At 40.4% G+C, this 23921-nt stretch overlaps 1 protein-coding gene across 3 annotated transcripts in view; it reads left to right on the forward strand.

Moving 5' to 3' along the window:
* LOC124621758 (DENN domain-containing protein Crag) overlaps positions 1-23921 on the forward strand; it is a 315880-nt gene that overhangs the window by 42800 nt on the left and 249159 nt on the right. For all 3 annotated transcript variants that reach the window (XM_047147171.1, XM_047147172.1, XM_047147173.1), the window contains exons 7-9: positions 7699-7824; positions 7924-8068; positions 8207-8382. In XM_047147171.1, coding sequence (XP_047003127.1) covers positions 7699-7824; positions 7924-8068; positions 8207-8382 — 447 coding nt within the window. The remainder of the gene's footprint in view (positions 1-7698; positions 7825-7923; positions 8069-8206; positions 8383-23921) is intronic.

The raw sequence follows: 23921 nt of genomic DNA on the forward strand, positions 1-23921 counted from the left end.
TCTATTGTGCCCTTAGATTTGATCTCCTGAACCTCTTGTCATGACTTTGAATCTCCACCTGCAATTCAATTACTTGGGTGAGGACACTTCCCGTGGTAGGTCGTTTTCTTCCGTTGCCTCCTGTCCTCACTCGCCCCCATGACAATATTGGATTCCTCTGCACCCAATATCCAGCACGGTAACCAGTCTGTTGTGGTGGGGCCATCATGTACCTATATGTGGGTAGTACCCTTACCTATATGCGGGTAGTACCCTGACAGCACAGGGATCGCACTGCTGATGCCTGAGCTGTAAACTCCACACGTATGCCAAGGAGTAGATGCCTGTCTTCCTGGGGCATCAGGACTCCCGGCAGTGGCCATCATGCCATGTGGCCTTTGCTGTGGCTGGGTGGTGCCCATGGGGAGAGCCCATGAGCGGAGTGGGTGGCATCAGGGCGGATGACCCACAATGAAGCAGACTAAATCATCTCTTGCTGGTGACCATACGGCACCAGTAGTCTTTAAGAAGGGCAAGATCGAGTTCAGTGCTGACAGATATGGCCCTAAATCGTTTCCCTCCCTTGCTACACCATGGAAGGAACTAGTGCTACAGAAAGAAGAGAGCCATATTTGCCTCAGTATTTAGTCTGTAGCAGAATGGATGGGGACTCCTTTGTACCTACTAAGCCTCAATTGTTTGTTGAACATCTTGACGATAAGTTTGGGGAAGTGACAGTGCTGTCCAAACAGTGCAGTCTTGATTTAGACACCATCCTCAGCCCGATCCCAGGTGTTACTCGTTTATGACTGGCTGGGTGATATTCCTGTTTCCATCACTCCCCATAAAAGCCTCAGTATGGTCCAAGAGTTTCTTTTCCATTGCGACCTCCTCTTGCAGTCTGACGATGAGCTCCGTGCCAATCTAGAATGGCGGGGTGTTCATTTCATCCGGTGCATTTAGAGGGGACCCAAAGACAATAATGTTGTTGCCAGTGCCTTCATCTTGGCCTTTGAGGGTGATTCCATGCCTGCAAAGGTCAAGGTGATAGTTTACCACTGTGGCTTTAAACCATATGTCCCTCCCCTTATGCAGTGCTTTAAGTGCTGGAAACTCTGGCACACATCTTCCCGCTGCACTTCCAGCGCCACATGTTGTGACTGCAGACGTCTGCTGCATCCAGATACTCTATGTGCACCTCCTCCCTCTTGTATCAACTGTGGAGAGCAGCACTCCCCCTGCTCGCCAGACTGCACAGTACTCCAAAAGGAGTGGAAAATCATGGAGTACAAGACCCTGGACCAGTTGTCTTACCAAGAGGGTAAACGTAAATTTGAACGATTACCCCCCCGTTCGGTTGACATCCATATATGCTGCAGCTACATTACCATCACTGTCACAAGTACCAGTCATACCACACTCTGTGCCGTGAACAGTGGGCCCTCTGAGCTTCCATTTATATAAATAAGGAACAGGAGTGGCCCCAACATTGGTCCCTGGGGCACCCCCCACTTGACAGTACCCCACTCAGACCCCACATCACAGCCGTTATCAGCATTGTGAATAATGCCCTTTCACTGCCTGTTGCTAAAGTAAGAGTTGAACCAATTGTGAACTACTCCCCGTATTCCGTAATGGTCCAGCTTTTGGAGCAATATTTTTTGATCAACACAATCAAATGCCTTAGTTAAATCAAAAAATATGCCAAGCGTTCATAACCTTTTGTTTAGCCCATCCAGTACCTCATAGAGAAAAGAGAATATAGCATTTTCAGCTGTTAAACGACTTCTAAAGCCGAACTGTACATTTGATAGCAAATCATGTGATATAAAATGATCAATTAACCTTACATACACAACCTTTTCAATAACTTTTGCAAACACTGATGGTATAGAAATAGGTCTAAAATTATCTGCATTGTCCCTTTCTCCCTTTTTATAAGGTGGCTTTGTTACTGAGTACTTCAATCACTCAGGAAACTGACCATTCCTAAAGGAAAAATTACAAATATGGCTAAATACAGGGCTAACATGCAGAACAGTACTTTAATATTCTGCTAGACACTCCATCATAACTATAAGAGTCCTTAATCTTCAGTGATTTAATTGTTGACTCAATCTCCCTCTTGTCTGTATCACAGAGGAGTATTTCAGACATCAACCTCGGAAAGGCTTTTGCCAAGAAAGTTATGATTTCCTGTAGAAACTAAATTTTTATTTAATTCACCAGCAATGCTTAGAAAAGATTGTTAAATACTGATTTATCAGTAACAGAAATATTTTTACTGCGAACTGACTTGATATCGTCAACCTTGTGCTGCTGACCAGACACTTCCTTCACAACACCGAGCGAGGTGGCGCAGTGGTAGCACACTGGACTCGCATTCGGGAGGACGACTGTTCAATCCCGTCTCCAGCCATCCTGATTTAGGTTTTCCGTGATTTCCCTAAATCGTTTCAGGCAAATGCAGGGATGGTTCCTTTGAAAGGGCACGGCCGATTTCCTTCCCAATCCTTCCCTAACCCGAGCTTGCGCTCCGTCTCTAATGACCTCGTTGTCGACGGGATGTTAAACACTAACCTAACCTAACCTAACCTTCCTTCACAACTGACCATATTGTATTAATTTTATCCTGTGAACTAGCTATCCTATTTGCGTACCACATACTCTCTGCCTTCCTAATAACATTTTAAGCACCCTACAATACTGTTTGTAATGGGCTATTGTAGCTTGATTGTGACAACTTCTAACATTTTGATATAATTCCTGCTTTGTTCTACATGATATCCTTATCCCACTAGTCAGCCACCCCAGGCAGCCCATTACTACTAGTACCCCATTTAGAATGTTCTAGTGGAAAGCAACTCTCAAAGAGCATGAGAAATGTGTTAAGAAAAGCATTGTATTTATCATCTATGTTATTGGCACTATAAACATCCTGCCACTCTTGTTCCTTGACAAGGTTTAAAAAACTCTCTATTGCTGTTGGATTAACTTTCCTACGTAGTTTGTAATTAAATATGACATTGGTTTGAGTACAAAAGCCTTTTAGTGTTAAAATTTGTGCATCATGGTCTGAAAGGCCATTCATGCTTTTACTAACAGAATGCCCATCTAATAATGAAGAATGAATAAATATAGTGTCTATGGCTGTGCTACTGTTCCCCTGCACCGAAGTTGGTTAAAACACAGTCTGCATCAGATAATATGAATTTAGATCTATCAACATCATTTTTCTTGGATCATCATATACAAAATTTATGTTGAAGTCACCACATATAATTAGTTTCTGGAACTTCCCAAAAAGTGAATCAAGAACCCACTCTAGCTTGAGCAGAAATGCTCTGAAGTCGGAGTTAGGGGACCTATAAACAACAACAATTAGAAGTTTAGTTTCACTAATGCTCGACGACCACTCACGTACACCTCTATGGTGTACACCTAGGCCGTAGATCCGTCTGGACCTTTCACATGGTTCTAAGGACTCAGTTAACCCCACGGCTCTCTGCTGTCATTTCCTCTCAATTCTTGACATGTACCGGGACCATGAAGTGGTTTACACCAACGGCTTGATGGCTGATGGTCATGTTGGTTTCGCGTATGTTCATGGAGGACATATTGAACAACTCTCCTTGCCAGATGGCTGAGTGTTTTCACTGCAGAGCTGGCAGCCATTGCTCGTGCTCTTGAGGGCATCCACTCATGCCCTGGCAAGTCATTTCTTCTCTGTACTGACTCCTTGAGCAGCCTACGAGCTATCGACCAGTGCTACTCCTGCCTTCCTTTGGTAGCAACCATCCAGGAGTCCATCTACACCCTGGAATGGTTCAGTCATTCCGTGGTGTTTGTGTGGACCCCAGGCCACGCCAGAATCCCAGGAAATGAACGTGCCAACAGGCTACTCTGAAACCGCTTCTGGAGATTGGCATCCCCGTAACTGACCTGCGATAATTATTACGCTGCAGGGTTTTTCAGCTTTGGGAGGCAGAATGGCATAATCTCAGTACGCACAACAAACTGCATGCCACTAAGAAGACTAAGACTGTGTGGAGTCCTCCATGTGGGTCTCTTGCATGGACGCTGTGGTTCTCTGACAGCTCCATATTGGCTATACATGACTACCTCCTCTGTCACGAAGACCCATCTCGGTATCACTGTGGCTCACATATGACTGTCGTCCGCATCTTGCTGGACTGCTCACCTTTAGCCCCTCTGCAGCGGACTTTTAACCTTCCCAGCACCGTATGTTTGGTGTTGGGCGACAATTCCTCAACAGCAGATTTAGTTTTATGTTTTATTCGTGATGGGTTTTTTTATCGTACCATCTAAGGGTGGGCATTTAGCCTTCTCTCTGAGTCCACCACCCTCCCTCCGTTTTAACTCTGTCGGACTTTCTTTGCATTTGTTTGTCTTGGTGGTCGTCTTTTCCCTACATGTGTTCGCCTTGACTTATTGGGGTGGACATTTTAATGTGTTGCAAAGTGGCTGGCTCATCCTCTTTTATTATTGTAATCAGCCAGCCCAGACCATGTGCTCTATGGTTTTAATACCTTCTTCTACTTTTCCTTGTGGTGTAAGTTTTCCCCATTTTTTTGTTCGTTCCATTCGTTTTCTTTTTAGGTGTGGTTCCCCATTCCTTTTCCCCCTTTTACTTTCTCAAACATACATTGGGTTTTTTTGTACCTTGAGCCTTGCTCGTGTCAGGAATAAGGGACTGATGACCCTTTATACCCCAAACAAATCAATCAACCAACCAACCAACCAACCAGTCGTTCCCTAAATGGCTGGGAAGCTCTAAGCTGCTGAGTAAAAATTTTAACATTCAAAAGATTGATACATTTTACAATTCCGAGGGGAAGTATACTATCACTTGAACATGGAAAAAATGTATTTTCACCCGGGAAAATGTATATTCTTAGCCAGAAAAATTTGTATTTTCACCCAGGAAAAGTGTATTTTTAACTGGGAAATCCACAGAAAACCCAGAAATTTTTCTGTTGTTGGAAACAGACAAAAATAAGGAAAGGCAGTCACTCAATGTCAGCAGACTGATTGGTGTGACCTGGAGAAATGTAACTGATCAGGAACTCACCCTGACTCTTACATTGTTAGCTTTTTGTAGTCAGTCTCTCTCTCTCTCTCTCTCTCTCTCTCTCTCTCTCTCTCTCTCACACACACACACACACACACACACACACACACACACAAATTACACTGTCTGCTAAAGAGCAGTTTCGGAAGCATTGGGGGTAGAGTAGTTTGGCAACTGGAATTGAAGGGTAAGTGTAGGGAAGTAGTGGGTAGCAGCAGAGTAGTCAGAAAGCTGTTATTGAATTGTCAGTCTCAAAATGAGAATAAGTTACAATAAACATTATGAAATTGCAAGAGAGATAAGCAAATGTTCTGGCACAGAAGGAGCCATGGGGAAAGAGTAAGTGAAAAGAGACCTGAAGAGCATTAGAAGAACATGTGTGGAAACACACAAATGCTGAAAGAAGGGGACCTGGTTGAGCACAGATACTGGAAGGAAGTTCCAAAGACAAGGGTGTCCTGAAAAGTTTACCCTTGCCACCCACTAAAGTATCCATTGTGAGATGGTGCTCAGAGAAAACTAAAAGTTACCCGAGTAGCATTGACCAATGGAAGTTTATTTCTATGAAGAATCACAAGAAATATGAACATCAGAAAACCTATTCTCTATGACAAAAATGTAATAATTTTCTTGACCTGATAGAAGAATTGTCACTCTATCAAACACAGTCCCAGGAAGACGCGAGAGAAAGCACACAGTTTTTCACCATAGGTTACACTTCCGTAGGCTTGGTAGGAATTGGTCAGTGTAACAATCTGTTGTTGCTGTGGCATAGTCCTAGGCCTAGTCCTGATCTTGATGCGCAGTACCGGAGACTCATCATACATCAATCGAATTCACGATTGCTTTTAGATTTGGCGTCAGACTCCTATTCAGAGTTCTATATTCCAACATAATTGTTGTAGAGGAGTGTGACAATAAAGTAAGTTAAATGTTTATTTGACACTACCATAGTGAAACCACAGTCACAGTTCCATGACTGTGGCTTGACTATTGTATTGTCAAATAAACATTTAACAGATATTCAGACTGCAGAAGAGCTGCAGGCAGCTGTCCTATAAAGGCCACCTGGAGTTTGGATACCAGGAAGTGGCTGGCATCACAGGTCTTCACAGATGTGAGAAGAGCCAGCAGTGTCCAGTGATCGTAGCACCCTCACTACTGCAGCTAATGTCTCAGTGCAGTGGAGCAGCATCAGCTGCAGGCATCTGGCATGGCAGCAACCTGCAGGGCAATGCTGTGTGGCATGTGTGCTGGGTCATGAGGCACCAGCCTTCCACTGCACTGCTCTTCCTTTTGACCGATCTCTGTGTGTAAACAGTGGCCATGGCATAGGCAACAGCCAAGGACATTCATTCCTCTTCCCTTTGGAGGGATATGGTGAAGCCATCTCTATGCATAGATAGCTGCCATGGCAGAGGTGATAGTCAAGGACATAGTGGGAATCAATGCCTTGGAGGACTGAATAAGGTCCCAAGATATGTTTCAGAGGTGATTTAAACAAATTTAAAAAATTCTGATTAAAGATACATGCTGATATGTGACTTCATTAGTCACATTCCTTTATTTTTTTATTTCTTTATTAGGCGAGGTGCCAAATATGAACAGAAAATTCATGCTGAATAAGAGAGCACACTGTAGTACAGAGCCACAAGATGGGCAGATTGTTTCAACAATATGTGTACAGTAGTTGTGTATGTTGTGTTATGTCCGCACTATAACACAACAAATATTCCGTGATAACCAAATTTATTTGACCTTCTGTCACTCAAAACAAAACTTAAGTTCGACTACACAACACTTCGCTGGCTGTAGCGCCAAGGAGAAATCAGAGTCACTAGTAGAGAATACAAGTCCAAAACACTGCCAACCAGTCGATACCGACGCATCGCAAGTTTCCAGCCAGGGAGGCAACAGTACGGTTCAGTCGTCGTGAATCCAGCAGCTGGAACTGGTTAAACGGGCTCAGGGAGCTCGCTTAAATCCGCAGGTCCGGTCAATCAGTGTGTTGATAGATGGCGCCCTTATACGGTTGCTCACTCTGGTGGCAAGGGCAGTGCCGCCAGGGTAATCAGTATCGATAGTGGTGTGTACGCTGCTGCTAACCTCGCGACAACGCGTTCACTTGCGCCAGTTGTTGACATCGTGTGCGGCACCAGCGGTACTCGCTGTGTGCTGCGCATGTTGTAGCACGCCGCACCGAGTTGACGGCTGCTGTGCGGCGGCCGATACGACAGTATAGTATCAGAATTACCAACAGCAATGATGTTTTTTCTTACGTTTTGTCTACATTACAATAAATTCCTTTCTTTTAGATATTTCATATTTTCATACAATGGGTAAAAAAATTATGATAAGCAGTTGTGTGCCATTACTTAATGCATTGTTTATACTTACCTTGATCCTGGCAGACTTTTTTTTATTGATTTCCTTATGAGCTGCAGCTTGCCCTCGAATACTGTGTGCCATTCCTAATACATCCCTACAGTTTTCATTTCCTCTAACATTTTTCTTCTAATTTCCCAGATGAATCTAGAAATGTTGTTATTATCTATAAGCACTTATTTCTCTATTTTTGCTTGTTAAGTAGGAATATATTGTATTTATATTAATTGAAATATGTTTAGGTACATATCATATTTCTTGGAAGACATTCCATTTCCATCCCCTCAGAGGCCACGAATTCTGATACAGCTTTCAGCTTCTGACCGTCTTGTACTGACACAGCCAGAAGATCTTCCACTTCCCAGAAGGTGTGGTAGCAGACTTCAGTATTATGGTTACTTATTTATGTATATGTTTACTCTTTTGCAAAGCATCACGTATTCTTCAACTTAAATATTATTTTTCAGTGGTGCAGGATTTAGAGAACTTTTGATGAGCCTGGGACCTGATAATTGCCTTCTTGTTTTGCTGTTGGCACTAACAGAACAGAAACTTTTGGTGCATTCTCTTAGGCCTGATGTATTAACAGCAGTAGCTGAAGCAATTTCTATGGTATGTGCTATGCAATTTCATTTGCAGTCTTGTGCTAAATAATTGTAAAATATATAAATAGGATATTATTTTGTTTCTTTTCTTGCTAACATTACTACCTTCTCACTTTTTTTTTTTTTTTTTTTTTTTTTTTTACAGATAATTTTTCCTTTCAAGTGGCAGTGTCCATATATACCTCTTTGTCCACTTGGTTTGGCAGAAGTTCTTCATGCTCCACTTCCATTCCTTATTGGAGTGGATTCAAGATTTTTTGATCTCTACGATCCACCAGTAGATGTTAATTGTGTTGATCTTGATACTGTCAGCATATCAGTGTAAGTTGGATATGATAGTGTTGTTGTACAATGATGATTTATCTCGTATGTGCTCAAGCTGTGTACTGCATCAGAGAGTCTAGTGCAGATTATCATACTCTCCGTAAACTGATTTAAATGTAATATCATAATCACTGAGTGATCCTGTTTCAATGACATGCATATATGTAATAAAACATAAAAGACGACTCACCACAATGTAGTTAAAAGACCGTTTCAGAGGAAGGTGATCACCCCTTAATGACAGTCAACAGGCCATGGGATTAACTCACATGTACTTCTTCTGTGACATGTACTGCTTGTGTGCCATTAGCATACTGTGTTGCAACAGCTGCAGGATTGAAGTGCCAGCTGTTTGTGGCATGTCGTATGAATCTAGATGGTAGATAAGAGGTATGCATTCTCATTTTAATTTGTGGAAGATGTCTGACCATGTGCGGGCTCACCCATCGCAGAGGGACAGGGAGAGGGATGATGGACATTGTGGCCAGCAAAGCTGGACCTTCCAAATGTGGGTAGCTGCTATCTTGATGGCCAGAGATGGCCGGGCCTCTTAGGCCACAGGGAATGGTGCTGATTTGGCTGCTGAGATAGCTGCTGGCAGCTTGATTTTAATCATCAGTCACTCTAGGCCACAGGGAATGGCGCTGATTTGGCTGCTGAGATAGCTGCTGCCAGCTTGATTTTAATCATCAGTCACTCTATGTTACATTAAATAGTAGTTGGTGTTCAGGGTTACATGGAGTGAGGTGGGGCTTACTACAGTTGGTGTTTTTATGATGGAAGGACCTGCAGTTGCGGTTGCAGTGTGCCCCATAAATGTGTCAGGTAGTTGGTATGTTGGCTGCTGTTGGCCCAGCCACCTGGGATACAGTTGGTTTTCGTGGTGGCCGAGGTGGCTGCCTTTAGCAGTGACGAAATGTTTCTGTTGTCCTCTTTGGCCAATGGTTGTGGAGAGTGTATCTTTCCTTTCTTCTGCCTGAAGGTGTGGGTTCACACATTTCCATCGACACAGTATTTCCTGGGTACGGACTGAGTTAGGGCTCCATGGTGTTAACCAAAACAGAACTATCAGTGTATGGTGAGGCTGCCCATGTAACATTTCAACTGATATTTTTTTCCATTTATTGCTTAGGATTAATGTTTCGATTGACAACTGTGTGATGGTCTTCTATATCTGTTGTTTAAAGATTCTGACCATTGGTTTGATTCTATTTTTGATTGGGAGTGGAATAGAGAAACAATCAGATGCTCACTCTGTTTTACTAACAGAAATTCTAGGTCTGGTAAGCCATGAAACATGGTCATTTTTCTGCAACAAGGGCTTGCAGTCTCCTCCGATGACAGCGATATTTACCAATAGTTTTGTAGTAACCTCCATGTTTGTGGAACCATCCTGACAATATAGAGAAAATGTGGTAGTGTGTTTGTGTAGGTGAACTATATAGGCTGCAAAAATGGACCAGCAACATTCACCTGTGCACTCTTGCCACAGGAAAGGTTTTTGTGAAGAGAGAGAGAGAGAGAGAGAGAGAGAGAGAGAGAGAGAGAGAGAGAGTGTTAATGTATTACAAATGTAAACAGTTTGGATGCACAGTTTTACTTATAGGAAACGACCTGGTGAAATAATGCTGAAACTTCTTAATCTCGTCAGATATTACATAGAAGACTTCATACACAATCTCACTAAAACCCAATTATCAACTTTGTAAACAACAGGCTTCACTATCTGGTCATGCTTCGTCTTTCTTGCATCAGCTTTCTCGTTCATGTGTTCTTGGACTTGATACAATTCTTCTCTCAACCCATGTCTCAGTGAAAACTTATAAGCTACCCAAAAATGCTAGGTGGCTTTTTATCCAACAGAACAGTTGAAGGTGACTTTCTGCAGTCTTCAGGGAATATCATATTAATAAGTCTCAAAGTCTGATGACTTTTCATACCAATGTTGTGTTGTTTCCCAAAATAGACAATATAAACAACCAACTTCACATGTTACATGCTTCACTGGATTGAAAGCTTGTCTGTAGGGAAAAGTAGGAATATGTTTCATGTTACTGTCTTCCATAGGTTTCTTCCATAATTTTTATTTAAACTATGGACCATTATCACTAATAATGTACTGAGGCTGAATAACATTTACGGAATAGTCTTTTTCTAATTTCTTAAGCATAAAATAGTAATATTGTAAATATATTGAGAAAAATTTCTTACAAAATTTACTCTGTAGTATGGAAGTGGTCAATACAAGTCAATTGAAAGCATCTCACCTGGTTTATGTGATGATATATACATTAGTCCTTTGTGCTGCTCAGTTGACACTTTAGTTTTTTTGGCATACATTGTATGTCTTCAAAAAGTGCTGAGTCTGTTCACCATGTTGTTAAAGATACAATACTCCTGTAGTGTTAGCATACATTTGCATGTCCAAAATTGGCAAAGCTGTTGTGAATATACAGTACCTTGCAAGATCATCAATAGCACGTCACGGTATACAGACTCTCCATTGATCAAAATTAATGTTCCATTTTTGAAATAAAATTTCCTTGCTCGTCCAGATTATAACGTCATCTGCATCTTGCTAACATATGATATTCTGCAACATTTTCCGGACAAACTTTTCTCCCTCAACAGGTTTGATAAAATTTACGCATATTTATCTTTCTGCATAGGGTGGGCTGTGTTTAACGCTGTTGCATCTCCAGAAAGGTATGATAATGTTTCTGGTATGACTTTAATCTGTCCAGGTACATATCTTGTTTCAGAGTCAGGTTCTTGTAATGTTATTGCTTAGCACATGAGAGAAATGGGCACAAGATGTCAGCTCACTAGAAAGATAGCACTTTGTGGTCAACCATTACTGTTGTATCCTTTCCCAAGAGATAAAATGAGAACTTATCAATTCCCGTGATGATGACTAATGCTTCTCTCTGTATGCTTTTTCTAAAACACAGTTAGGGATCGACTATATTTCAATTCTTTTATCTTGGCGGTTCGCGCACGCCTGCCCAGACGCGGGAGATTGCTGCATTGCCAGTTGTACGTGCCAAGAGAAGCAGCGCCATAATATAGTTCACAAACTTATGTTTCGGGGGGAGCGCGCAGTGTATGAAGTAAAGTCACCTTGGCCGCATCAACCCTTTCGCTGCTACAGAGACGTGCTCCCTGCATTCTGCGATGTGCGCGATTTTGTCATCATTGCACTGCTCGCCTGTGCAGACACGTGGTGTTTCGACTGCTTTGACACACTTTATCATTCGATTTCACAAAAACTATTTGGCCCAAAAATTAGATTTTTACACATCTTCTTGACTGATACCTTCTCCCCATAAATGACTTAATTTTGTTTCGAAGTTCAACGCAGTTATTGTGCAGCATTAGGTGTAGTAAACCATTGCACAAAATTTTGAAGAGTTTGCAGAGGTAAAAGTCCATAGCGTATAGTTGCAATTAGAAATTTCAAAAAATTACATTCAAACGATTAAAATTCATGAAGTGAGACACTTCGATATTGTTTTTAAATAAAGAAAATATTCAGCACCGAACAAGGTTTGAACTCAGAACCTTTCGCTTCGCAGCCATACACTTCAACCATTACGCTAACACAGCTCGACTTTCCATACATCTCCCAAAGGGCTTTAAAATATCACGCAAAATACCAACAAACACTGTTGGTACGACTATGAATTACTCACATTTCGTCGAAGTACAATAGGAAATATACAATTACCGCTGTTCTTTATTGCGAAAAAGCGGTTAGTGAGAATGATACAAACACCTTTCCTTGCTATCGCCTGAAGTAGGAGGCTTATTGCTTGTTTGCTTTAATTAATTAATAGAATATGAAGCAATTGGTATAAAGAATGCTTTTTCCAAACTTTCTATAAAAGAAAGTCTGCTATCAAGACACTGCTTTTGTTCAATTACTTTATTTATGACTGAATGTTTCTAAAACTGAAGACACTCGTCCGTGGTCTGCACTGCAGTCGAGCTCTGGCAACATCGTTCTCTGTTCATTGGCTGACCGTGTTTTGTGACGTCAGATGCGCAGAACGAACCTAAACTCGGCCACCATCATAAATGACACACACTTTAGCAAACACTGGTGTTTCATAACTCTGTTGACAAAACATCTGATACAATTGCACACCTATAATATAATCACGGGAGTCTGCTCCTAAATAAAAAATCCACTGGCAAATTTGAATGATGCAATAATTTTGCATCACCCAATTTAGTTTTTTAAAGATCGAAAGCTTCTTTCTGTGGGCCCAAAATCCAGAAAGTTCTGTTTTTAATAATCAACACTTTGTACAATGAATTTTCCGACACATCCATTTTGTCCATATCTGGTACAATTTGTTGCACAATGATGCTATGATAACCCACTGATGGTGCATGAGGAATGGTTGTTCAAAGAAGCTGTTTCAAATTCTTTAAAAGTTTCACATTTTACTGGTGCTTTACTGCCCCATACATGAGCACAGGTTTTGCCGTATTGTTGATGCATTTGTGTCTCACTTCATTAATGTCATTATGTTTTGTTTCAAGCTCTGTACAATGACCTTGTACACCACCAAGCAGTTTCATTGCAGCGTTCACATAATCAGTGCACTTTTGCTTTATGGTTGCAGTTCCGTGATTGTACTGTCAGACCAAATCGGAAGTTTCAGCTAGAGGTTTTTTTCACTGAATCTATTGCTCTTTGAACTGTGTTTATACTGTGGTGGTTTCACTCTAATGATTATCACATTTACTCTGTAATTCCACCTTGAGCACATCGTGCTTTTGTGAAATTAAATCAAGTTCACTTTTTGTATCTCTTAATTCTGCTTGTACTCCCTGTACAAGATTATTTCTTGGGCGAATTTTCTTATTTAAACTGTGGAGCAATTCAAGTAATGCCTGATTATGTCTTCACATGCAGTTTCTAGTCGCATAGCCAGGACTGTTGTTGGCAAATTCACGTTTTCATTATCACTAATTTGATTGATTTCAAAATTTTCTGTACTTTTTTCTGGCTTAGGATAATTAATTACATTTCATACAAATTCAGATTCAATGTTGTCTGTACCATTAGCCATTGTCTATCCACTTCACTTAAGTTCGACAAAGTTAGTAATGGTTCCTAAATACATCCAATGAAATTTAAAATTTGCCATCTTATGAGCCGCTGCTACACATTTTGTGGACTTTATGTAATGACCCGGCCTATTCCGGGCTGCTGTGTGTCAGGATGGGCAAGAGAAATAGTGAAGGAGAGAGCAGAATCATGCCAGGGCATGCAATTAAACAGTTATACAAGGTGTATATGACTCGGGAAATCAAGGAAAGACCTGGGAATTTTTCGTTGTTTTTGTGATTTTGACTGGTAAGAATTGATTCTCTAGCAAGGAATGCCACTGTATCCTGCTACTGGAGAATAATACTACAACAGTAAAACATAAATGAGAGGGAAAAAATTTACAACAAAAAGAGACTGTGGAGGCAAAAGCATTTGCAAACAGCAAAAGTATGTCAAGGGCCTTAGGGCAAAGACTATGTAATACTTCGTGACAATAAACTCCTTTCTATGAGTGTGACGTCACAACTGTTTACATTAGGTTCATCTGAGCAGTTGCCAGCAGGCTCATGCGCATGCGCAGTTGACTTGCATATGAGCAATACCTTCACAACTTCCGGCTTCTTGAAGTGTGGCTGTTAGTTGTATTGGCAGTAGCAGCAAGCTGCCAGATTCGCGCATGCACAAAGTTGTAGTTGGGAGGGTGGTAGTCTCCATGTGACCAGTGTTTGTGTTAAGTGATATCGCTGTTTCTTCTTCGCTTACAGCCCCCATGCCAAATGAAAACAAAACGAATTTCTATGGCCAGGAGCTGTCAAGTGAGTTAAAATACATTCACATAATTACAGAAGGCAAAAGTATATTATTAGTTTCAGTTTCCTGATTTTATTTTATTTCCAAGTTTTTAGCAGTCCAGCATTAATTGCTTTGCAGAACAATGAAGTTATTGTTGTCAGTTTGCTAAAGAACTTTGGCTTTATTAATCTTTCCCGCTGAGGCAGTGAACTTATTTGAAACGAAGTGATTCATTCCACAGTATTGGCTAGTTTCAATTATTCACTGAATTTCAAGTGCATGTTTTCATCTTCTGCCATGTATGGTATTATTCCATAATAAAAAACCAAACAGGAGATAGTACAGTACTGCTACTCCTAGAAAATTTACGTCCCAAAAACCACACAGAAACTCTTAATATCAGGTGGGACCTACTTCATTGTGAATCTGGACAAACCAATGTGCACTTCTGGCCAAATTATGCATTTTAGTATAGTTTACGAAATTCTGATGCTTTTGGAGTATCCTCTGATGTCTGGTTTCTCTTATGGTGTAATGTAATATCTCTTTATGCTTTATACATACAAACAAGCGGTCTTCGTACATCACTGCAGCTGTGCATGCACCACTTTGCCTGTTTTCTGGCTCTCTCTGGCAACTGCTAAATCGAACCTATTTCTGACAGTCTCGAGATAGTATTGCGAATGGTGCTTTGAAAAGCATTACTTTCAAAGTAAATTTCCTTTTACGCAAGATGAATTGTTACGTGTGAGAAAGTGGGATGAATTTCTTAAATCACAGAGCGTTTGACTCTTGTTTAAAACTGAACTCTGTGAGGACCAGCCACATTGAAGAATTTCAAGCCCAGAAGACCAGACATTTACGTCATTATTTTAAATTTACTGGCACATTTGTGTGGCGTACCTTGTAGCTTATTAATCTTTGAGACCAATATTGTGTGTGTAAGCTTAGCTTTTCTTGTTGCTGCATTATGTATATTAATGTAAACCATTAACTTTTCCTCTTTATGTATGATGATGATGACGACGATGATGACGTTTGCGTGATTATCACTACCTGCACAATTTCCCAACCTTTTCTCAGTCCAGTCTCGCCACTTTCATGAATGATGATGAAATGAGGAGGACAACACACACACACCCAGTCATCTCAAGGCAGGGGAAAATCCCTGACCCCACCTGGAATCAAACCCAGGACCCTGTGCTCAGGAAGTGAGAACGTGATCACGAGCTCTTTATGTATTCACGTTATGTAAGTGATCTTGCTATTGGCCCCCATCCCAACCCCAGATGTGAATCACTGATAGTTTGCAGTCTGTCAACCGAAATCCCTGAGGGGGTGGTGGCTAGCTAGACACCCACTCCCTACTTCGGTGAAGTTTCCCAGAGTTCCACAGCTGTTATACCACAGGTAGGGCATACCTTGTGGTGCAACTGGATGAATTAATCAGCAGACAGGTTGCAAACCGATCTTCATCACACAGTTTTAGCTGTGGCTTATCTGAAATTCAAAAGCCCAATATTCTCACCAGTTAAAGATGCAGACAGAATGGCGGCACAACCAAATGCTTGAGAGCCGCTAAGTTCGAATATTTATAACCTTACAACTGTGCCTGTGATGTAGTCGTACTGGGGGTGGTGGGGGGGGGGGGTTAGGATTGCCATGTAGTTGTTCTGTCAGCTTTTCCTAGCTCACTTTGCCCCGAGTAAGGGTTGCTAGGTTGCTAGAGTTCCTCAGTAGCATACAAGTGCTCTGAGTTACAAAATGTTACTTAACTGCTGGTCACACTGTGTTAGTGGCACCAGACACCTCAGCCATGATCAGTGTCACAAACCCCGTGTCTCTGGAGTGTTTTGATGTAATGTCAACAATAGCACATCAGCCACACTGGCCTATATTGTCTGGTCATGACTGGAAAAAAGTTTTTAAAAATTTACAATTTGTGCACCAAACTGTTTCGGAACACAGCAGTACTAACCGTATAACTGCCATCATCTGAATCTGCCACAGCCAAAAACTGCACGTTGTCCAGCCATGCAACTCTATGTTGTAAACACCTCCCCTGTTATACTCTCACTGAATATGATTTTTGTCCTTCTCCTGATGTGCAAGTTGCTTAGGGAGTGAGCTTGTAAACTTTATGGTAGGTTTTTGGTGATATTATTTTATGAGCATTAGGTCATAGTCCAAGACACATTTCTCTGCGTAATGTGTCATCTACTAGTGGCTGTAACAATTCAGAAAACTTTTACAGTCTCAAACCAGTTCAAAAAGCTGAACTGTTCATACGTTTCCAGACTACAGTTGGTTCATGAGATCGTCAGACCACTGCCTAAGATCACAGAGTCCATTGATGTGTGTGTTATGAAGCTTTATTTGGTTCTAAGATCTACAACTTGTCTAAATTCACTCCTTATTCTATTCAGTTAAAGTTGATTTTGAATTTCTGTGGCATCTCCCTACATCTTTACATAGCAATGATTCACTCTTGATAAAACCATGGTATGATAATTCCATGGTCCCAGTGCATTCTACATCTAAATCTACACACAAATACACACACATACTCCACAAGCCACTATAAGGTGTGTGGCAGAGGGTACCCTTACCACTACTAGTCATTTCCTTTCCTGTTCAATTCACAAAATACAGCAAGGGGGGAAAAAATGGCTGTCTATATTCTTCCATACAAGCCCTAATCTCTCTTATCCTCATGATCCTGTGCAAAATGTACATTGGCAGCAGTAGAATCATTCTGCAGTCAGCCTCAAATTCCGGTGCTCTAAATTTTCTCAATACTGCTCCACGAAAAGATTGTTGTCTTCCCTCCAGTGATTCCCATTTGAGTTCCCGAAGCATCTCATAATAAATGCATGTTATTTGAACCTACTGGTAACAAATCTAGCAACTTACTTCTGAATTGCTTCAATGCTTTCCTTTAAACCGAGCAGGAGCGGGTCCCAAACACTTGAACAGTACTCAACAATGGGTCACAGTAGTCACCCACATGCAGTCTCCTTTACAGATGAACACTTTCCTAAAATTCTCCCAGTAAATCGAAGTCAGCCATTCACCTTCTCTACTACAATCCTTACATGCTCATTCCATTTCCTATTGCTTTGCAGCATTACAGCTAGATATGTAAATGATGTGATAGTGTCAAGCAGCACACTACTGATGTTATATTCAAATGTTATGAGTTTGTTTGTCCTACTCATCTGTATTAACTCACATTTTTCTACTTGTAGAACTAGTTGCCATTCATCACAGAAACTTGAAATTTTGTCTGTTATACTCAGTGCAGACACATTCCTGTAAACTAGAGCATCATCAGTCAGCCAACAACTGCAGGTTGCTGCTCAACCTGTCAGGCAGTTCATTTACATACATAGAAAATAACAGTGGTCCTATCATACTTCTCTGGGGCACACCTGATGATACCCTTGTCTCTGATGAACACTCACTATCAAGGACCACTTACTGAGTTCTGTTACTTAAGAAGTCTTTGAGTCACTCCCGTATCTGAGAACCATTGTTCAGCTATTGCTCATCTATCCATGTTGCCCAGACAATAATATTTCTTTTGATTCTTAAAGCAGGTGTTAATGCTTCTTTTTGTAGTTCCTATTTACACTTGACTGCATATGCAAGGGATTTTAGTACTCCAGCTGTGGCAAGCAGCAGGTGTAGGTTCTTTGTAATGTCCAAATGTTCACACACCCTTCTTGCAGGTTTAAACATTGTGTCAATACCAAGCCTTCCAAGAACTCTGCTGTGACCTGTGACCAATTTTATGGAAGGAGAGATTTCCCTTTAGATGGTTCATTCTCATTAGAATCTTCAGATTTTTTAGGGTTTAGTGACCTATTTATCACTGTCAGTAGCCATTTCTTCTGAAGGCTGCTCATCCACCAAGTACTGTGGCTCGCACATTCTCTAATCCTGGTCCACCGGTGTTTTACTGTAGTGAACTATTTGTCTCTTTGTCACAGTAGCTATTTCTTCTGAAGTCTGATCATCCTCCAAGTAATGTGGCTCACACATTCTCTAATCCTGCTCCACTAGTGTTCTGGTAACTCCTCTTTTCTATTTGGGATGGACCATACTAAGAGAATCTATGAGCTACAGTACTTGGAGGATACATTTGATCATTTAAAAATTGCCTTCAGAAAAAAGAGCTATTGTGACAAAAAATAAATAGGGCACTACGTCTTAAAAGATCTGGAGAGCTTAGTGAAAAAGAGCCAACTAAAGGGAAAGTCTTCCTCCCATTCATAAAGTCACAAGTTGTGAGCCATAGTACTAAACAAAGCTCCATAATGCATGTCGGTGCAACCCAGCAGCCTGACATATAAACTCTTCAGCGTGCTGAGGTCGCTTGATGTTGTAACTACTTTCTGAGTTGTTATAGTTGCTGACAATGTCTGCAGCTCTGGGAGATGAAATGTTAGGCAGAGAAAAATAGCTTGGATGAGAATCAAATGGTTCAAATGGCTCTGAGGACTATGGGACTCAACTGCTGTGGTCATAAGTCCCCTAGAACTTAGAACTACTTAAACCTAACTAACCTAAGACATCACACACATCCATGCCCGAGGCAGGATTCGAACCTGCAACCGTAGCGGTCGTGCGGTTCCAGACTGTAGCGCCTTTAACCGCTCGGCCACTCCGGCCGGCCGGATGAGAATCAAATGCCCATGAAACAAATATCACAAAAAACACAAATACTGGCTGTGAAAACCTGCGTTGTATCATTTATTGGTAGGATCCAAGTTCACAGAAACTCTGACAGTTGCAGGCTAACACATGAAGTCGACCAAAGCAGAACAAAGAATACATTGGTTCCACAAAACATCTGTCTTGACAGTTATTGATTTCTTATAGCCATGGGCCATTACCAGACAGCCAGCCCTGCATGTAAAATATAAAGCATAGTATTCAGTAAACGTTATACACCAGTGTGGCGTGCTAGACACACATCCATATAGGGGCCCACTCTCATGCATACTACTGTGTAACACTCACAGTACATGCTCCAAATCAGGCCTATTTTTGAGACCAGACACAAAGAGCAATTCATGCTCACATTCACACAGCAGTATACAATTCAGAAAAGTCAATCTTCGAAGTAGCATTAGAAAATGGCATGATTTCTGGCAGCACTTAATGTCAATCTCTTATGCTTCTATTAGACTAAATGATTTTCAGTGTTTATTATGACTTCTGGCAGCACTGAATGGCAATCTCTTATACTTCTATAAGGCTAAATGATTTTCAATGTTTATTATCCAATAGTTACTGAAAATAAGCAGATGTCTGATAATAGTTATCAGGTCATGATTCAGATATGAATCTATTATTGATTGATTATTAATTGTAGATCAAAGAGACTAGTTTGTAAATTATGACTGCCAAGTTTATGTGCCAGCTAGCTCAATAGATGATGATGAAGAGATTGAAAAAAAAGTCTGGTGAGATAAAAGAGATGATTCAGATATTTAAGGCTGAGGTAAAGTAATTATGATGGGAGACTGGAATAAAATGGCAGGAAAAGTAAAAGAAGGAAAAATAGTAGGTGAATATGGTCTTTGGGAAGCTACCTGGTAGAATTTTACTTAGAGCATAATTTAATCATGAAAAAAGACCATCATGAAAAAAGGTTGTATTCATGGAAGAGATGTGGAGACACTGGAAGGTTTCAGATTGATTATATAATGCTAAGTCAGAGCTTTTGGAACCATATTTTAAACTTTTAAGAAATCTCCAGGGGCAATTGTGAACTCGTTCCATAATTTATTGGTTGAACTGTAGACTGAAACTTAAGAGCTTGCAAAAAGGTAGTAAATTAAGGAGATTGGACCTGGATAATTTGAGAGAACCAGAGGTTGCTGAGAGTTTCAGAAGATACATTAGGTAATGATTTACTGCAACAGTGGAAAGGAATACAGTAGAACATGAGTGGTTAGCTTTGAGAGATAAAATAATGAAGGCGCCAGAGGATCAAATTGGTAAAAAGATGAGGCCTAGTAGAAATCCTGGGATGTCACAAAAGTATTGAATTTAAATGGTGAAAGGAGATAATATAAAAATGTAGCAAATGAAGAAGGCAAAAGAAAATACAAACTTCTAAAAATGAGATTGACTTGGAAGCAGAAAATGATTAAGAAGCAATGGATAGAAGATAAATTTAAGGGTATAGAAGCATATATGTGTACGGGAAAGATAGATACAGCCTGCAGGAATATTAAAGACACATTTGTAAAAAAAGGAAAGAAGCTATATGAATATCAAGAGCTCAGGTTGAAAACCAGTAATAAGCAAGGAAGGGAAAGCTCAAAGGTGGAAGAAATGTAAGAAGGACTATACAATGGAATTTTAATTGAAGGCAATAATATAGAAAGAGAAGAAGATATAGATGAATAGATTAAAATGAGTTAGGAGATATGATACTGTGAGAAGAATTTGACAGAGCACTGAAAGACTGAAATTGAAACAAGAATAGATGACATTTTCTCATAACTGCTGATAGCTTTGGGAGAGCTAGCCATAACAAACCTATTCCATCTGCTAAATAAGATGTGTGAGACAGACGAAATACCCTCAGAATGTAATAATTCTAGTTGTAAAGAAAGCAGCTGCTAACAAGTGTGAATATTACCAAACTATCAGTTTAATAAGTACTGATGTGAATTATTTACAGAAGAATGGAAAACTGGTAGAAGCCAAACCTGAGGAAGATCAGTTAGGATGCCAGAGAAGTTAGGAACACACAAGGCAGACTAACCTCATGGCTGTAATAAAATACAGGGTGCAGAAGGTTATATACAACTAGTACAGAAACCAGACATGTTATAAGAGATATAGGGCATGAAAGGAGAGTAGTGGTTGAGAAGGGAGTGTATCCCCAATGTTGTTCAATAATCTGTATATCGAGCAAGCAGTAAAAGAAACCAAAGAAAAATTTTCAGATCGGATAATGCTGCAGGAATTAGGTTAGGAAATGAGACACTAAAAGTATTAGAAGAATTTTGATATTTGTGTAGTAAAATAACTGATTATGAGGAAACAGAGAGGATAAAAAGTGTAGACTGACAGTGGCAAGAAAAGCATTTCTGAAGAATGGAAATATGGTAACACTGAATATAGATTTAAGTGTTAGCTAAACTTTTCTGGACCATTATCTGAAGTGTAGCCCTGTACGGAAGTGAAATGTGGAAGATAAACAGTTCAGACAAGAAGAGAATAGAGACTTTTGAAATGAGATGCTACAGAAGAATACTGAAGATCGGATGGGTAGATCATATAGTCAATGAAACTGAATAGAATTGGAGAGAAAAGAATATTGTACCATAACTTTACTAAAAGAGGGTATCAGTTAATAGGACGCATTGTGAGGTGTCACAAATTCAAGTTTGAGAGAAGTGTGCAAGTTAATAATTCTAGGAGACCAAGAGGTGAATACAGTAAGCAGATTCGGAAAGACATACACTATTTGATCAAAAGTATCTAGACACCTGGCTGAAAATGACTTACAAGTTCGCGGAGTCCTCCACCAGTAATGCTGGAATTCAATATTGTGTTGGCCCACCCTCAGCCTTGATGACAGCTTCCACTCTCGCAGGCCTACATTTAATCAGGTGTTGGAAGGTTTCATGGCGAATGGCAGCCAATTCTTTACGGAGTGCTGCACTGAGGAGAGGTATCGATGTCGGTCAGTGAGGCCTGGCACAAAGTCGGTGCTCCAAAACATCCCAAATCTTACTGTTGACACTACACACACTGACAGATGATGTTCACTGGGCATTCATCATACCCACACCTTGCCATCAGATTGCCACATTGTGTACTGTGATTTGTTACTCCACACAACATTTTTCCACTGTTCAATTGTCCAATGTTTACACTCCTTACACTAAGCGAGGTGTTATTTGGCATTTACCGGCATGACGTGTGGCTTATGAGCAGCCGCTCAACCATGAACTCCAAGTTTTCTCACCTCCTGCCTAACTGTCGTAGTGGATCCTGATGCAGTTTGGAATTCCTGTGTGATGGTCTGAATAGATGTCTGCCTATTACACATTATGACCATCTTCAACTGTTGGCGGTCTCTGTCAGTCAACAGACAGGGTCAACCTGTACACTTTTGTACTATACGTATACCTTCACATTTCCACTTCACTATCACATCAGAAACAGTGGACCTAGGGATGTTTAGGAGTGTGGAAATCTTGCGTACAGACGTATGACACAAGTGACACCCAATCACCTGACCACGTTCGAAGTCCATGAGTTCCTCAGAGTGCCCCATTCTGCTCTCTCAAGATGTCTAATGACTTCTGAGGTTGCTGATATGGAGTACCTGGCAGTAGGTGGTAGCAAAATGCACCTAATATGAAAAACTTAAGTTTTTGGGGGTGTTCGGATACTTTTGATCACATAGTGTAGGGAGCCGTAGTTATTCAGAGATGAAGAGGCTAGCAAGGAAGAGTAACACGGAGAGCTGCATCAAACTGGTCTTTGAACTACAGACCCCAACATAACTAGCAGAGTAACCCCAAACCCAATTGATTTTACACTTAAATACAGAATTGCCCAGATCACATATGTATATAAATATTTTACGTGGTTTGGTACCAGCAATAGTCAGAATTACAAGAATTCGTTGAGTCACATAATGTACAAGGACTTAGTATATGACTTAGTAAATGGGTTTCAGTTACAGTTGGTGTCAAGGGATGTCAATGACAGTGTCTCTCAGTACTTGTCAATTATGAGAAGGTAGCACACAAGTACTGAACTGACATACTGTGGTTTTGAACCAATGTAATTTTTTATTTTCTATTGACTGTTATAACAACACTACGTGAACCATCAATAAGCAGCTCTGTTTCTATCACATTTAGCTCCAGCCATCACTATTTGCCCTGTCCCAAGGGCTCTTTAAATCAGCAGGTTTTCTAATTCCATGCACGTGAAGTTGGTCAGATGTTTAATCATGTGGCCATAGGACCTAGGTTTCATGCAAGAAATAATAATAATTATTTTTGTGCTGATCAGTGTATTCATTGTGTTTTCTGTTTTTTTCTTTATTTCAGAGAAGTACTGTCAAATTGGTAAAGAAAATTTGTGACCATTTACAAATGCAAATTTCTGGCACAACATGGTTGTTTGACAGTTGAACCTCAAAAGAGTGACTTATGATAATATCTTTTTCTGTGCTTTCATTGTACAATAACACAAGCAAAAGGATCTTGTTGTTAATATGTTTTTAGATACACTAACTGGAGCATTAATCTCTTATTGTCACTATGACAATATATTATTTATGGAACTTTTAGTAGAGTATTGATGTTCTTGCTTGTAATATAGCTTTGATCACTCAGTGTGTGTTATGTGGATATTCTTAAATTATGCATGCTGAAACCTAGAGGAATTCTGTGTAAAGGACTATAACTCCAGAGTCAGTTCATTTTACATTCAAGAAAAGTTCCATCACTAATTATTGGCTGTTGCAAGGAATTTTGCCAGCTGATCTTGTATCTTCTGTAACTTTTCAAATGTATTTCAAGTGGATCTTTAAGTTTTGTGATCATGGCTGCAGCAACTTAGCAAAATAAGCCACTTTGTAAATAATATGTAGGAAAGTGTACTGATTATTCCATTATCTTTCAGTAATTTCATA

Source organism: Schistocerca americana, chromosome 7, assembly GCF_021461395.2.
Source record: "Schistocerca americana isolate TAMUIC-IGC-003095 chromosome 7, iqSchAmer2.1, whole genome shotgun sequence".
Classification (NCBI taxonomy): domain Eukaryota; kingdom Metazoa; phylum Arthropoda; class Insecta; order Orthoptera; family Acrididae; genus Schistocerca; species Schistocerca americana.